The 17,417-nt window shown below is 41.7% G+C and overlaps 1 protein-coding gene across 2 annotated transcripts in view; it reads right to left on the reverse strand.

Moving 5' to 3' along the window:
* Positions 1–17,417, reverse strand: part of XPO1 (exportin 1) — a 66,153-nt gene that overhangs the window by 5,335 nt on the left and 43,401 nt on the right. For both annotated transcript variants that reach the window (XM_067565208.1, XM_067565209.1), the window contains 7 exons: positions 16,391–16,547; positions 16,047–16,210; positions 14,563–14,697; positions 13,494–13,677; positions 11,747–11,853; positions 11,034–11,228; positions 3,592–3,760 (listed from right to left, as the gene is read on the reverse strand). In XM_067565208.1, the coding sequence (XP_067421309.1) occupies positions 3,592–3,760; positions 11,034–11,228; positions 11,747–11,853; positions 13,494–13,677; positions 14,563–14,697; positions 16,047–16,210; positions 16,391–16,547 (1,111 nt within the window). The remainder of the gene's footprint in view (positions 1–3,591; positions 3,761–11,033; positions 11,229–11,746; positions 11,854–13,493; positions 13,678–14,562; positions 14,698–16,046; positions 16,211–16,390; positions 16,548–17,417) is intronic.

Raw genomic sequence — 17,417 nt, forward strand, 5'->3', positions numbered from 1 at the left:
ATTTGGGAAAAGGAGATCCCTTTGCAAATTTTAATTTGTTCTTCCAGCAGTGTAGGGAGTTTTTTGACCCTGGTGGGAGGTGACAGGGATTTGCCCATCCTGTCCCTGTTTGGTCTGAACCACATTTGGAAGCATCGCATGTGAAACCTGGCATGTGGTATTACTGCTGTGCCTGCTGTCATGTGCCCTTGGAATTGGAGGCAGTGTCTCGCTGATACTTCCAGGCTGCTTTGAACAGTGTCTATAAGTGAGGCTAATGACAGATATGCATTGATGAAGGAGTGCTCTGGCATGCAAGGAGTTGAGGTTGGCCCCTATAAATTCCAGCATTGTGCCGGAATGAGGGTTGGACTTATGGGTGTTGATCTGTAGACCCAACTCTGTAAATAAGTTCACAGTCGCTCTGGTGACCTGGTGAGCTTCCCAGAGAGAGCGGGATCTGAGGAGGCAGTCATCGTGGTACGGGTAGATCATTATCCCTTAAGCGCATCTCTATCACTGAGAGAACCATGGAGAATACTTTCTGGGTCGACGACAGCCTAAATGGAAGTACTGTGTATTGGTAGAGGTCTTGTCCCAGGTAAATCTGAGAAATTGACTGTGAGCCAGGAAAATTGAGATGTGAAAATGTGTCCTGAAATTCAAGGGCTGAAAACCAGTCTCCCTGTCCCAACACTGAAATGATCATTGATAAAGAAACTATCTTGAACTTTTCAGCCTTGACAAACTTGAGAGCTCTGCAGTCTAGTATGGGTCTCCAACCTCCTTTTTGGTGTTAGGAAATGAGAGTAGAACCCTCTTCCTCTTAGATGTTGAGGTGCTGATTCTATGGCTCCTGGCTTGAGGAGACAATTGACTTCTTGTCACAGTAAATTCTTATGAGAAGGGCCCCAAAGAGGGACGTGGAAGGGTGTTGTGGACGGGGTAGGGAGGTGAAATAGATGGAGTACTTAGTTCGAATGATCTCTAGGCCCCATCAGTCTAATGTTACGCATTCCCAGGCACTGCAGAACGCTGCTAATCGGTGATCAAATGGGTATGAAGCATTGGTTGGTTGTATTAGAGCAAGTGGTATAGCAGCACCTCAACCTGCCCATCAAAACTGGTGTTTGGACAAAAGGTTGGGTTGATGAAGATTGCAGGCCTGGTGTTTTGTGTTTGGGAAATTTCCATTTTTTCCTTTGTGGCTCATAGTATTGTTGGGGTTGATATTGAAAAGTATATGGTCTATGTTGAGACTGGGCACTAAATCAGATACCCAGTGACTGGAGTGTAGCCCTGGAATCCTTCAAGGTGTGAAGGGAGGCAGTCTTTTCTGCAGGAAACCTGAGGTGAAGCAATGACGCTCATAGAGATGGACCTCACTGCTATCAGTGGTGTCGAGGGCAGACTGAAGCAGTGTCCTTGTTACTACCTCCCCCTCCTGTATGATTGTATTAAATTGGTTCCAACGTGACTCTGGTATCTGCTCAATAAAGTCAGTCAGCTTTGACTAGTTGATATCTTATTTCACCAGGAGGGCCTGGTAGCTGGCGATACGAAACTGGAGGGTGGCTGAGGAGCACGCCTTCCTGTCAAAAAAATCCAGGCATTTCCAATCTCGGTTTCATGGAGTAGTCCTCGATGGATGTTGCTGGCCATGGGAGTTGACAACATCTACCATGATGGTATTGGGTGGCAGATAGGAGAAAAGGAATTCAGATTCCTTCGTGGGGACAGTATTTTTTGTCTGCCCGCTTACAGGTTGGTGCTATGGACACGGAGATTTGCCAGACCATTCTCACTAGGTCCAAGATACCCTCATTAATCGAGAACAATGTTGGAGGAGGATGTCCAGGAGCTGATGGTGGGGGTTCTTGACTTCCTCCAATGGTATCTTGAGGGTCTCAGCCACCCTTTTTGCCAGCTTCTGGAAGAAGCAAAAGTTGTCCACCAGAAATGGTGGGGAAGGCATGATGGCTTCTTCAGGAGGGAGGAGGAGATGGTCTCTCAGGGTTACCTCTTCCTCAGCACTACCCTTCTGTTCCTCGAAAACGTCCTATGGAGGTTTCGAAGCTCTAGAGGCTGTGGCTGAAGCAGTATGCCTCGAGGGCCCATGGGCAAGGCTCGGAGCTGCCCACAGATCCCAATAAGGCTATGGGGTAGAGGTGGCATACAGCCGGATGATGGGACTCATGGGTGGCTGTACCATGATGACACTGGCAGGCCATCAGTGGACATGGGTCTTGCTGGTACTGAGCACCATAGGGAGCCTGAGAGTATTGTCAAGTCTCTTTCTCCTGCTCACGGTCTGAACTCTCACTAGGAAGTGGGGGAGCATGGAATGACAGCGGTGATAATTCCTGTGCCAATCGGAGACTCAGTGCAGGTGTCTCAGTACCAAGAAGCAGGGATCCTGGTGCGTCCGAAACGCAGAGGTCGCTGTAGTGATGGAATTCCATCAGTACCGACCACCCTGGTGTCAACAGTAGTGATGGAGACCTTGTCCATGCTGATCGCTCTGGTGCCTGACACACCTATGATGATTCATATACTGGGAGTGCATTTTTAGTGGACTGCTTACTCCTGCCTCCAGATGCCAATGACTTTGTGCCTGTGCCCTTCAGGTCTGTGGGCAAGACAGTGGTGCTGGTGGCTGGCTCAGTCAGCTGTAGGTACTGGAGTGTGAGTCTCAGTGCCAATGATACCAAGTGAATTGGCGATTGCTTTTGGCTATCTTGGGGCTCACTTTGTGGACTTCCTGCTTTCCTCTGATGACTTACGAGAGAGATCAGCAGCCTGCTTTTTTGATCCTGAGTCCTTAGATGTAGAGGGCTGCAGAGAAGACTCATGCCTGCCTGGGACTCACAACATGAGTCCTGTGGGGGTCTAAGAGCCACTTCCATGAATATAATCTTCTGCCTAAGCTCGCTGTCCTTGGGGGAGCATAATCAGAGTTGCTGACAGACTACGCTTTTGCTGGATGTGGCCCTCCCTGAGGTAATGTACTTAGAATGCTTGTCTGCAATTGGAATTGCCTCCTTGCAAGTGAAGCACTTCTTGAAGCCTGGTGACCCAGGCATACCCTGCTGGGAGGGGAACAATTCGTGGCAAGGAAAAGGTGGAAAAATAAAGGTGGGTTTTTTTATTTTTGTGGTAAAACAACAAAGATGGTAAAGAAAAACTATAACTATACTATTAACAGGCTAACTGTATCAAAGTGGATAGAGCACAATCCTAATGGACAGAGTAGCTCCGTCTCTAGAGGGTTAAGCCTGTGCGTGTTGGCTAGCCTTGTGGTGCACCATGGGGGCGGGGACAGCAAATGCGAGGGCCTAACAGACACTACTACCAAAAGTTCTCCAATCAGCAGTACAGGGACGCAAGCACACCCGCCATGGAGCACCCACAGTGACACTACTCGAAGTAGTAGTAACGACTAATGGCAATTATTGATACAATATAGTAAACCTCCATAAAATATATTTTTTCCCTTTATTAACGGAGTACAGTTGACCTACTTATCACATACACCCTCAAAATATAAAATTCAGAGCAATTAACTGGCTATATTCAAATTTATGAGTTTAAAAATAAGAATAACCTATTCACCTGTATCTGCAACATTTCTCATTGTGTGTTTGAAAGCCCAAATAATAGAATCCAAAACAAGTTTGAACTGTGCAGGTGGAATGGCCAGGAATGCTGGGAAGCAATGAGAATTTACTGCCTGGAGTAGCAAGAAAAAATTTGTTCTATGTTCAGGATACTCTTCGAAGTCCTAAAAGAGAAAAAAAAAAAATGAAATTCCAAGTTCTTTAAGCAGCTATAACTCACGCCACCAGCTATCACCACAACAAAAATCTGATCCATGGCAGAAAGAGCAGCAACTTTCCAACCCAGGACAGCCTTTTTCCTTTTAAAAAATATAAAAGGAAATATTACCCATTCCAGGACAGCAATGGACTCAATGCAATTTTTTTTTTTAAATTAAAGTCTGATATATTCTGCTGAGTTAATCAAATTGGATTATCAGTCAAGCCAGAGTTCTACTGTAGTTAGCATATAAGAACTGTGCAAGCCATTCACATACCACTTAAGTTTGTATACAACAGTAAAATCAAAGGGTCAGACACTTTTCAGCACAGAAAAGGGGCAGAAAGACTCCTGTTGCAGCAGACAGGGGAGGGCCAGTTTCACAATATGCTCTCCTTACAGCATCAGGAGCTCGTGAGAGTCTCACCATATAACCACTGAATGGCAAGGCTCTACTGTTTTGTGAGGGGATATGTTAGGTGTAGCCAAAGGCAATTATTTTATATAGCATGCTCCCTTCAAATCTGGTGGAAGCTAAAGTATTTACTAGTAAATGTGAAAGTAAATGCCACTGGGAAGACCAGAGTACAGCAGAGGAGCAGATCCTCTTCCAAGGTGCTCCTGATTCTGTATAGTTGGAACTTGATTACACTGTGATGCTCTGGCACTGCAGAGTTTGGGAACTGTACCCTCCCTTGCTCCCACAGAATGAAACAAGTTTCCCTGAATTTTGATTCTTATTGCCTATCAGGATAGTGAGGGTGGGGAAAAAAGGGAAGAGTCTTTTAGGCCTAATTATTAACTCCAAATCATACAATCTTTTCCTGCATGCTTAGAAGAGTATGAAAACCATAAAGTATAAAAGGACATTGGACAAAAGTTTCTAATAAGGTAAATACAATTAGAATTTAAAAAAAATATTTGAAGAAACGTTAAGGCAATATTCTAGAAACAGATCTGGATACAGGTCTGAGGTCAGTATGACTCCAGATTATTTTGTGCCATTTTTAAAAAAGCTCTACTGTATTTATAAGCTACTAAACAAACAAGACAACTGGCAGGAGGTTAACAGTGTGTCTCTCATACAATTACTTACTGTATTTTCTCACAACAGGGTGTCAATTTTCATAAAGACTCAAGGCTATCCCCTACAAAATTATAAAATAAATCTGACTGGAGTCTTGGGCACCTGACAGCTGTAGAAAATGCTGGGACAATAATCTAGTTTCATGAGTATCAAAACTTTAGTAGTTTTTTGGCAAGAAGTTTTCACTAGGAACATGCGTCTTGCCACACTCCACAAAGTAGAGGTAACTTGACATGTAGCTTGGAAATAGCACCAAATCTGGTGTTAATATTTTGGGAATTATTTCTGACTATTTCTTACTTTGTACATTACCTTTCTAGTAGCGTTTCTCACTCTGACACTTCAAATATTATGAAATTATGTACATTTCACTACAGGTTATATCACAAAAATTCCATCACAAGTTATTTTACTATATAACTGCTCTAAGGATAAGTTGTTTTTCTTAGCTTCCACTAAGGGAGGACTAAGTAAGTAGTTCTTATTTAGAAGTCTTTGGCAGTTTAATGCAGCAGTTACCAACTATGATCTACAGGGACTAAAATATAAGAAGGCTGACTTCTACTAGTGCCTGCTGCACAGATTTATAAGCTCTTAATTACAAGTTCCCTTTCAAAAAACCAGGTTATCACTAATAAAAAAATGTCAGTCTTGGGTAAGTGAGATGCCTAACGATATGGGTCACTCAGGAAAAAAAAAAAAAAAAAAAAGGGAAATCCCTGGGCTGACATTTGGAGCTGGATTCACAAAAGCACTGAGGCTCTTAGCCTCTAAGCCCCAGAATCAAGTCCCACTGATTCACAAAACCCCTAGTTAATGGCCCCATAACTCTGAAGGCATCTGAAATCACTTGGCACCTGAATTTTTGCAGTAAATATTCCCTAGGTGTCTATGTTCATTTGCTGTATAGCCCAGGTATCCAGATGCCTAAAGCCCAGAGCGATGCACAAACTGGGAAAAAAAGAGTGTTGCTTTGCCTAGCTTGACTCTGGGTCCTGATCCAATAAAAGTGCTCAGACCTCACTTACCAGATTGGATCCCTATAGATGACCTTACACAAAAACAGCTGGTATTTAGGAAGGGAGACCCTCCCTCAGAACTTTTAGCCCACTGATTAGGGTACTCACTTGAGCTGTGAGAGACCACTGGTTGAAGCCACTGTGCCCACACTGAGGGGGAGAAGGGATTTGAACAAGGATTGCTGCTTCTCAGGTGGCCTCGCCAGGCAATAGAGGTATTCTGATATAGGGGCTTCTTCAGTCTCTCCTACTGAAGGTCTTCCATTGTGGAGACGGGGGACTGGACCGTGGGTCTCCTTCCTCTGAGGAGTGCTCTAATCACCAGGCTACAGTCACACTCATGCTTGTGCTCTCTAGCCCAAAGATTCTTTACAATATTTACCTATAGCGCAACAGCTTCACCACTGAGCCAAAGAGTACAAACATGAGACTCTATAGATTGGTGATTACAGCACTCATGGGAGGTAGGAGACTAAACATCCAGTCCTCCAGCTTCACAGGAAAGACCGAGGGAGCCCTCATATCAGAATATACTGCAGCCCAGTGGCTAGGGCACTCATCTTAAAAGTGGTAGATCCCTGTTCAAATCCCTTCTCCCTCTCACATGTTGATGGGAGAATTTGAACTCGGGGTCTTCTAGATCCACAGTGAGAAAAGTTGAAGGAGGTCTTCTCCCTCCCCTTGCAAAACCAGCATAGGTGCCTAATCCAAGAGGGTTTGCAGCTGAGAATCCCAAGCAGAGGGAAGTGCCTCACCACAACCTGGATTCAGGCGACTATCTCTGAGGGGGTAAAACTACATCAACATCCCTCAGCTTACCACCTCCCATTGGCTACTTTTAGCATACTGGCTTTTGTGAATCCTGTTCTGAGGGGCCTATCCCTCCCCATTCATTGTAAAGGGAGCCAATGGACCTAACTCAAGCTTTGTGAATACTAGTGATTTTCTAGACACCTAGATATGACACGACACACAGCCTCATGCCTAAGTGTACATAGCAATGTGAGCCCAGGCTCAGGCCTAACCCCCCTTGCATTCACACACTAATTGTGCTAACCTAGGGCTTGGACCTAGGATCCCAGGACCTTGCAGAGCTGGAAGGTCCGATCCCATCTTAAGCTGGGACCTAGGGTCTGAGCCCCATGGCTTTCCTGTGTGCACACAGCCCCTTGATTTGGGTCCTGGAAATCCTCCAGATGTATCCCAGAGTTCCTGGCAACAGAGGAGCAGCACTACAGGCAGCCAGCACAGTGGCTGGAAGTGCCATTACTGCCTGGCTGAGCACACTTCCACAACTGTGAAAAAAGCAGGAACAGGCAGCTCCTGCTCCTCCTTGCTGCTACGCGGAGCTTTCCCAGAGCAGGGAGAGAAGGTGACAGGCAGGAGGTGGCTCCTAGTTGTTGGGGTTCACCCCTCCCCTGGTTGTGCTGAGATGGAACCTCTGCCATGCCCCCTCCCTGCAGGGCAGTTGCTCGGTCCTTCTTTGCTCTCTGTCTTTGCTCCTGGGCCCCTCCCAGGGCTGCGCATGTGCAGAGGTGCCTGGGCAACATGCACTGTGAGGATGGTGAGTGGGAGCCAGCCCAAAAACTTCACCCCACTCTTTCAAGGATCCCCTATTCCTGCCTCCCAGGGTGCAGCCAGGGGGCATAAATAATGGATCCCCAGGAGGCGCAGCAGCACACTGCACCCCAAGCCCTGGGGATGCACTTCACCACTCAGCAGCAGCAGTCAGGCTGGATGTTTTTCTTCTGAAACTTACATTTTATGTCAAACTTCAAAATAAATAAAAAAGCAACCAAACAAAAACACCATCTGAACATTCGATTTATAAATTAAGAATGGCAAAGTTTCATTTTAATAGTTTGACAGCCCTGGAGACTGATGTCCTAATTATTCTCAGGACAGGTGCACATGGGCATTTTCCTGCCAGTGAGACTCAGCTAAAGGTGGAGAGCCCAGTTCTCAGATTAGATGGTAGTTCAGTATGAAGCCTTCTCAAACTGTAGTCATTCTACTGAGATAATGACCAAAGGAGCGAATTATGCAGTTTATGTACTCATGTGCTTCTTATGGGCACCTGAGTCCCATCAAAAGCATTGTCACAGCTGAGAAACAGAATGGGCAGTAGAGTTTTCCCATAGTACACCATGTCCCTAGGGCTAGAGTGTTGACACAGGGGAGACGGAGAGGCTCTAGGCCAGTGGTTCTTAACCTTGTTGGAGGTACTGAACCCCGCAAGTTTCATACGTGCATTCACTGAACCCTTCATAGCTGGAAAAATAAAATGTGTTTTTTTTCAAATTCAAAACACAGATATATGTATATTATTAGTGCACAAAATGAACCATGCATCAGTTGCACATAAAATCACTGTGTTCAAAGAACAAAACCAACAAAACATGAATGTCACACAGAAACAAAAACATAACTCAATGAATATTTACTGCAAATCAATGTGACTTTTGCTGTTGGCTTTCATAGACAAGTTCAGAAATGCGCGGCTTCACCTTGGCAAGTGCCACTCTCATATCATTTTCGCAACAAAGTCTGTTCCTTTTCTTCGTTTTTATGTCTACCATCCTCGAAAAGGATTGCTCGCAAAGATATGTTGTAACAAACGGTATGAGTATCTCAAGGGCTTTCTTAGCAATAAGAGGGTACGGTACGATTTGGTGACACCAAAACGTTGAGAGCGTTGTTGTTCTGAAGAGCTGCTGTTGAACCTGGCTCTGCTGAAGTTCAATGATTTCGTCGAGGTACTCATCATTGACATCTGCTGTCGCAACACTAAACGTGAACGGCTGTCTCACCCATGCTGGATATGACTCTCTGGTGGGAAAGTATCCGTCGAGAGACTTTGCGAGGTCATCTAAGTGCATGGCAATTGCTTGCTTCAGTTCCCCGGGTACAGAAATGTCTCCGATTCCAGACACGTCTTCGATCTTACTTACACAGTCGCCAAGCAGGGGAAAGTTTGCGAAGTTATCATTCTCTGTTCGTCGTTTCCATAACGGTACCTTTTTTTGAAAAGCCTTCAGGTTTTCTTCCGCTTCGATGATGTTGACTCCACCCCCCTGCATCTGTTGATTGAGATGATTGAGAGCATCGAAGATATCGGCCATGTACGACAAAATGAGAATGAACTCAGAATTTTCGAAGCAATCTGCATGACAATGTTGGTGCTCTCGCAAAAACAGGGCTAATTCCACACGCATGGCAAAAACACGATTCAGCACCTTTCCCCGGTATAACCACCGAATGTTAGAATGGTACAGAAGTACCTCGAATTCAGAGCCCATTTCATTACACAGCTCTTTGAAGATGCGGTGCTTCAGAGCACTATTTTGCACATAGTTCACACATTCCACTACAATTTTTAATACTTCTGCCAGTTTTGGAGGCAAGGTTTTTGTTGCCAACGCATGCCTGTGCAGAACACAGTGCGTAACAATGATGTGTGGAGCATCGACTTTCACCAGCGCACCAAAACCAGAGTTTCGTCCCAGCATGGCTGGAGCTCCATCCGAACAAATTGCAGAAACCATATCCCACGAATGATCATTGTCTCTGAAGAAGTCATCCACAAGTTTCTTCACGTCGGCTGCCTTAGTTGTTGTAAGAGGCTTACAAAATAAAAAATCTTCCTTTATCATGTCGTCTTTCACATAGCGCACAAATACAACAAGCTAGCTTAGATTGGAAACATCGGTGGTCTCGTCGAGTTGGAGGCTGAATTTTGCTGGGCTTGATATCAGATCTGCAACTACTTGAGCCAAGATGTCATTGCTCATGTCATCTATTCTGCTGCTGATGGTGTCATTTGAAAGAGGAATTTGGGACAACTTATTTTCAGCAGCTTTTCCCAGCATGATATTCGCCATCTTCAACGCAGCTGGTTTTACGAGTATTTCACCAATGGTGTGTGTTTTTCCCTGCTTTGCGATCAGGTACGCAACTTCGTATGATGCTGTTAAGATCGGTTTGTCGATGGTACAAAGCCGAGAACAGGCAGAGTAGCCCTTTCATCGAATCTGGCTCTCTTCACCTTGAATTCAGCAAGCGTTGTGTTCTTGTATTTCCCATCTCCATGCAGCTTTAGGAAGTGTTCCCTTAGTTTTGCCGGTGCTAGACTAGAATTGCTCAACTTGGCATTGCAAATCATGCATTGAGGACGCTGACTCCCATCACATTCCGTTATACACATGAATCCATATTGTACGTATTCGTCCGACCACTTTCTTTTTTTGCTCGACATATTACGAAGGGATTGGAATATTAAAAAGGAAATCACAAATGACGTACAATCACAACAGTCACAAGTCGACTACTGAGCGACCAAGTTCTCTGCAGCACAGATATCAAGGCCAAGCGAGCAGCCAATGATGGCCGTGCGGAGCGTGACGTCACGAATCATACGAGTGGGGTGAACGGCAGGGCTGCCAGGTCGTGCCATGTATGGCATTTTTTGCCATAAATTACGCAACAAATTTTAGAATTTGCCATAAATATTCGTCAATATCCTTCAGTTTCTTATGGTGAAACACTGAAAATGCCATAAAAGTATTTTGTGAATGCCAAAAGTATATTAATGCATCTGGCAACCCTGGTGAACAGAATGGACACACACACACCTCCGCCGAACCCCTGGGGTTCGATCGAACTCAGGTTAAGAACCACTGCTCTAGGCACTCTGGGATAGGGTTACTTTGACTCGGGTCTGTGCACTGCAGCATAGACGCCAGATGTCCTAGGTTCAAGCACAAGTCAGAAAATCCTTAACCTAGGGTTAAAATGCAATGTAGACACTCAAGTCCAGGGTTCCGACTTGAATCCCACTAACCCTAAGCTTACACTGCTGGGTAGACATACCCTACATTTCTTTGTGAATCTAGCCCTTAGCTATATATGGGGAAATGACTGTATAAAACTTTAAAATGATACTACAGCATGTATCACTGTCATACCTGTAAAATCAGTAGCACCAACCAACTCCTCAGTGGGCTTTGTGGAATGTCTGGCTCTCCTCCCATTTCAGAGGAGAACTCTGCTTGGGATATCTTATTTGGTTGGTTGATTTTATGATTTATTATAGAGACTGTACTTATCTGAACACAAAAGATTAATATACTTACCTTATTGATCATATTTAATGTGCATTCAAAAACAGCATCAAATATCTGAGGTATTTCAGCAGTAATGTGTCCCCCTAGTTTATTTACAATGATAGCCATTGTACTAAGTACTTCAGGTTCTCTAGCAGCTGGAACATTTCTCTGGTAATCAATGAGAACTGCATCCAACAAAGGAGGAACGAAGTTTTCAGATACCTGGTAAAGAAAGTAAAAGCATTGTTAGGTATCTAAAAGACTGCTTACAGTAACTGCACAATTAATATTTTGTAGCAGAGTATGAGCTATTTAGATACCTACAAATCCTAATTTAGGTTCTATTTTTTTTTTTTTTTTTTTTTTTTGGTAAAAGGAGCTTATTGAATATATACATGTATATTATTTTTCCTATAACCAGCAATGACTCCTTTAGAATTATTTCTACTGTTATTTTTTTCCTAACCCCCATCTTGTCTTAGATTATTGATCATCTAGATTCAGATCTATTAAATTCTCTTGGCTGCAGCTCATAAAACTGTTGCAATATCACTTAAATTACAGAAAACTCACTCAGCCTCAAGTCTTAGAGTGTTTTCCACGTTTGATGGACCTCCTGAAAAGGAGTTGCTATGACACAAGCAGAGAGTCTTATACTTTTGTTCTGCTGTAAAGACTGTAGATTTCTTCCAGAGTGTCTTATTTATGAATATTGCTAGTTACTCTAAAAATTCACTTACCATCTGAGGATCGTTGGACCTGCTCACCCAACCAGAAATTAGTTTCAGAGTTTCCCTTTTTACTGTCCTCATACTTCTAATCAAAGGTTGTTTAGTAACCATTTCACCTGAAAAAGGTTTTAAAGTTTGTTACAACTCAGTTAAAAAGATATGTTGATATTTTAATTTAATATAAGAAAGCTGACTTTTTATATAGAAGTTTTATGTCAAGCTGTTGTCAATCCTATACCCCTTACATTACATTTAACAGCTCACGCTCTTCGTACATGTCTATCATATGCACCAACTAGTCAGTCAATTGGGAAAATACTGCATCAGCTCTAATCTCCGCCTTCCTTTTCATTCAATGGCCTACTTATTCTGGTCTCCTGGCTTTTGCCTGTCCTTGAGGTATAGGATGCCCCAAGAGCAAGCCAAAGGCATTACAAACAATGTAACTGCTAATCTGCTACTGCTATGGTATACTAACACTGAGAGGTGGACATGCGCCAAACAGCCTCCGGCTGTGATTTTATTATATCACACATTTCAACCTATACTGTGGCAAGTCATGTACATCCATTCCTAAAAAGCTCTTTGCCCTCTCCCCCGATCTGCCCAGAGATTGCAGGATCTCCACACTATATTACAACTGACTCTAGTGGATCTTCCTTTACAGTCTTAGAGACAACTGTGAGATCCAGGTTAAGGCCAAATTGAAATAGGTGTAATCCAAACTGTGGGATTACCCAGTAGTTGTCAATCCAGCATGGCACTCCTAAACTATAGACCCAGCTTCAGGGATACCTGGCAATGACTTCTGAGCTTCATAACTACCCATTTCTTGGTAAGGATAATCGCTGGCCTTTGGAGTTATATAGAATCAAAGGTGTATTTTCTGGTATTGAAGGCTTCACTCAGGTCAATTGTACAGCAACTCCATAAACATCAAGTACTGCAACTCTACTCAATCTATTCATCCAGATGAATTCTACCTGTTATGTGATGAATATATATGTTCCCAAATACCAGCACGTGTGTAGCACTGACCAGTACAGCAGAGACGGAAAAGCCTTTAACTACTCCATAACAACATCTTATGGCTCTCCAAGGGGAAAGCAAGATCTGGTCCCAAACTACTGTAACTAACCTCCCGCCCCCTTTGAGGAAAAAGCCCCTTATATGTAATATTCGTATTTTGTTGGACAAAATTGCTATCCAAGCGTTCATTTCTTTCCAGCAATAATTTGATTTATAAAGTTTATGGTTTGAATTTCAGTACAGATCATTTATTCAGAAGACAAAAGGCTCTTATTTAACTGCAAAATATATTAGCACTTTTCAAAAAGGATAATTGAAGAATGAAAAATGGGATTCTTGGCTCTGATTTAAAGAAACTACAATAAGTCATGTTTTCGAGTGCATGCTGGGTTTTTATTACAAAATTTGGGATAAGTTTTAACTTCCACATATAAATATTTACTATGTTTTACAACCCCACAGTCTTTCTTGTTCACAGTTTAACAGTATCATCTCTTTTTTAATCAAGAGAGAACAGAAGTTTATCTGAATGTAAAGGCTAATAAATCTCTTATTAACCTGAAAAGCCAATATAAAGTTATTTCCTATTCTCTCCACTTCACCTCTGTCTCAGTTCTCAATAGGTATGATGGGGAAAATAAGCATTTTTCTATCTACTGATTAAACGTAGTAATAAGAGTAGATGGTATTACTCCCATTTTGTTAAAAACAACATGGGAATTCTTACCATTAGCCTGAATAGCGGCAGAAATATTTTCACTTAGGCACTTGTACACATTCAGCATATCTAAATAAATTCTTCCAAGCTGAATCACGAAGGGGTGTCCGACTGCTTTACATGCTCTTACATTTGTTTTCAGAATGCTACCCAGCTGCTTAACTGTTTCAGGATCCTTTAGAATATCAACATTCTGTTGAAGAATAGCAATTAAATTAGTTTTGTTAGGTGAATGATACTGAGCTACTTCTGGTAATTTTTTATGAAAACAAAATTCAGTTATTGTTATTTCAAACATTTATCCCACCAATGTGTTAAGATTATCCCACTGCAGGAGACAGCACTTCTGCTGCTGTTCTGACTTATGGCACTTTGATGGCAAGAGCAACTATGGGATGAAGTTGGGATTATTTGAATTTTGCTCTTCTGGAGAAATATCATGTATAGAGCATCATTACAAATGTAATCATAAGAGAAGAAAACATAAGAGGGGATGGGAGAAGAGGCAGATGAGAGGGTGGAAAAAAAGTGAGGAGAAACAGTGGTCCAATGGCAGTATAAAGTAGAGAACAAAGCTTGTTTTTGTCACAGCAGGGGTCTGCATAAGAAAAATAGGTCTCTTTCCTTTTATGAAGGAAAGTAAGATTTCTCTTCAGAGCGTAGCTATTAACAGTGAGTGTAGGAGAAGACAACCCTCCTACCTGGGGTAGTGTTATGGTAAGTGCATGGAGCACGGGGGGGGGGAGGGAAGAGTAGATCTCTTCTGAAGACACAAATTAAGCCCACGCACAGGTAAAAAACCATTTTATATTACTACAAGGAACATGCTGCTAGAGTCCTTTAGAAGACTATGAAAAACAACCTTTTTCCCTTTTGTTCCCCTCTTCAATTTTTGCAATACTTTTACTATCATGCCAACTTTCCTAACAAACAGTATTTATCCAAGTACCTCCAGAATTAGTCCATATAAGGCCAGACCAAGCACAAAATTAAACCTTATTAAAAACCAAACATTTAGCAGGACTTCTCTAGTTCAACATAAAGTACTTATAAGTTAATGTTTCCATAGTGCTCTTACTTTCGTTGCCTGCTGAATTATGCTGTCCCACACTTGATTAGGAAGCAACATGTATTTTTCTATCAGATGCTCCTGTACAGTTTGGTCAGTCTGTGCCCCAATCATGTATCCAACAGCTTCATAGAATGTATGCACCTGATTTGAACAAGAAACAAGTGAGACAGGAAGAAAGTTTTAAGAATCAAGACCCAATTAACAGCACTTGCTTAAGCAGCCATTCCTGTATCTCTAGTTGAGCATACACAATTTTTAAAAGTTGTTTTATAAGAATTGAGGCAGAAAGTATGTATTAGAGTCTAAAGATCGTCTCAATCCACACTTTACAAAGATTCCACATTTTTAACCAAACATCAAAAATAGACTGTTTTTGGGTGTTTGAAAATGTCTTAATGGAGTCCAGCAAACTTCAGATTCTTTCACAAGGTTTGTTTGCCAGTTTTAGTTTTTTGAAAGGGTAAAAGTGATATCAAACTAGCTGTGCAGGAGGGAAGGCCTGTTCTGACAAATCCTATGAAGTCCATCAAAGTAGGGTACCTGTCCTACTGATTTAGTAAGCTATACATTACTGGGATAATGGTGTAGTGTACTTTAGGGAAAAATGGAGATGGGGAATAAATATGGAAATTTTAAAAACTATTTAAATACTGTCTAGATATAACACTATGAATTTTATCCATGCATCCCGTTACCTCCCTCCTTCCATATCCCCCCTCCTTTGCACCACCTTCATTTTCCCATCACATTCTACCAGTCTGTCTTCCATCCTTATTCTACCTCCCTCAGAGCCACACATTGGCAAGGCCAGGCAACTCAGACTCATCCACCTACTTCCTTTTTACTGCATGTCTCCCTCTAGTTTCTTTTAGGGGACATTTGGAGGGTGATTAAAAAGTCACTTACAATGGAAAGCTAAGTATATCTTTCAACTATGGAGTGGCTATCACAACTCCTTAAAGTAGATCTTCTCTGGATACCAAGTCACTTTATCCAGAGATAAAATTGCAATTATCCATGGCTACAACATATACAGTACATTTCTCTCTAGTTTTATCAACTGTGATCCCCATTTGGCATAACATGCACTGTTTTAGCTGTGTTTTTGAACATTTCAGTAGTTGCATACTGTTAAGCAGGATACTACTCTATGCTATGTTAAAAATCACAAAATTAGGTAGGAAATCTTAATATTGAGCCCATAAGTTATTCAACCAAGCTTAATTTTTGTTAAACAAATGCACAGGAACCCATTAAACCCGTTTCTTAACATCCTGGAGAGAAGGAGGAACCAAAGTCTGCTGAAGGACATTAAACAAACCCCATACAATGACTTAAGTATCCTACTAGTGCCATAGGATTCTGCCCCACCAGCAACAATAGAAAACAGAATTTAGGTCTCCTGAAAAGCACCACTACCACTTCACCATAACTTAAATATTAAAAAGAGCCACTACATATCATTACCTAAATTGTTGAATTTGACATACCTGCTGTGGTTGAAGATCACAAATGATTGTATTAATATTGTTCAGGATCTCATCGATGAATGGCATGACTTCTCCCACTTGAACCTGAACAAAGTGGCGGCGGCATTTCTGGGCTATTTTTATGAAGGTATCACAAGCCATGTCCTGGACACCATCATGGGTTTCTAAATTAAAATGCAATTATGTATGACTTTTATGCTCTTTATAAAGATTCTACAAGTGTGTACGCATACACATACGCGAACATGAGCAACTCCAATATGAAAGTAATATTTGAACATTTAGGTCCCTAAAAATTTAAGTGTTAGTGATCAGAAAAGTGATGAAACTTAAAACATATTTACCATGCATGAATTCAAATAGCTTGTTGACTACTGTCTTCAAAAACTTCCAGTGAGCTCTCAAGAACCGTGGATATTGACCCACTATGTACATGATATTTGATGCAATAATAGCTTTGTTATCTTTCCCTCGCTTTTGTTCACAGAGTCCCAGAAGATCCTGCAAGGAAAAATAATCTGTACTTGTTTTTCTCTTCATGTTTAATGTGTGTATTTTCTTAGAACTGTGATGGGGAAAATTTAAAGTACTACAATAACCAATGCTAAACCTGTAGTTTGGCAATACCTGACAAATACCTAAAAAGATCACCAAGTCAGTCTTTATAGTTGTTTCAATGCATTTGAACAATTTAGATTAAAATTAGGATATTGGAATTAGAGAGTTATTAAAACATTTTGGAAGGACAAAAAAGCAGTTTTCTAGCCAGAAATTATTTTTAAATATACCTGATTAAGAAATTTCAAACTGACATTTTTAAAAGTAGCCTATAGTATACTTTTGAGTAATGCCAGTCAGTCTTAATGTGAATTATTGGATGTTTCAAAAATACAGAAAAAACCTCTAGTCAATCAACATGCTACATCACTCTCCACTACGAATTTAAACTCATACATGGCATCACATGAACTTAAATTCACTTCAGACATGGATCTAAAAAAGTGTAAGCAATCCTCAGTGTGTTGTACCAAATGATGGTCAGCAATTTGTGAAACTTATTTAATAAAAATAAGCTTATATTCTTGTAGCATGAGGGACTGGCTATCTACTAGTCTACATTAGTAAGTGCTAAAGAAATGATAATTGAAAGAAATAATTGAATATGAATTAATGTGTGGATCTTTAAGATATGGTAAGAAATGCCTCTTTTCTAAGGAATCTTGAATTTTTACCAAGCAGAGCCTCGTGAGTTTTGACAGGTTTTCCACTCTGCCACACATGTATTGATAAAATGAACATTCTAATAAATCTAAAATGTGTATGGCAAGAATGTTATTTCCCCCCACTGACCATAATAGAGAAATGCCTGAT

Source organism: Emydura macquarii, unplaced genomic scaffold, assembly GCF_026122565.2.
Source record: "Emydura macquarii macquarii isolate MOO-44397 ecotype Brisbane River unplaced genomic scaffold, CSIRO-AGI_Emac_v2 contig_2676, whole genome shotgun sequence".
NCBI lineage: Eukaryota > Metazoa > Chordata > Testudines > Chelidae > Emydura > Emydura macquarii.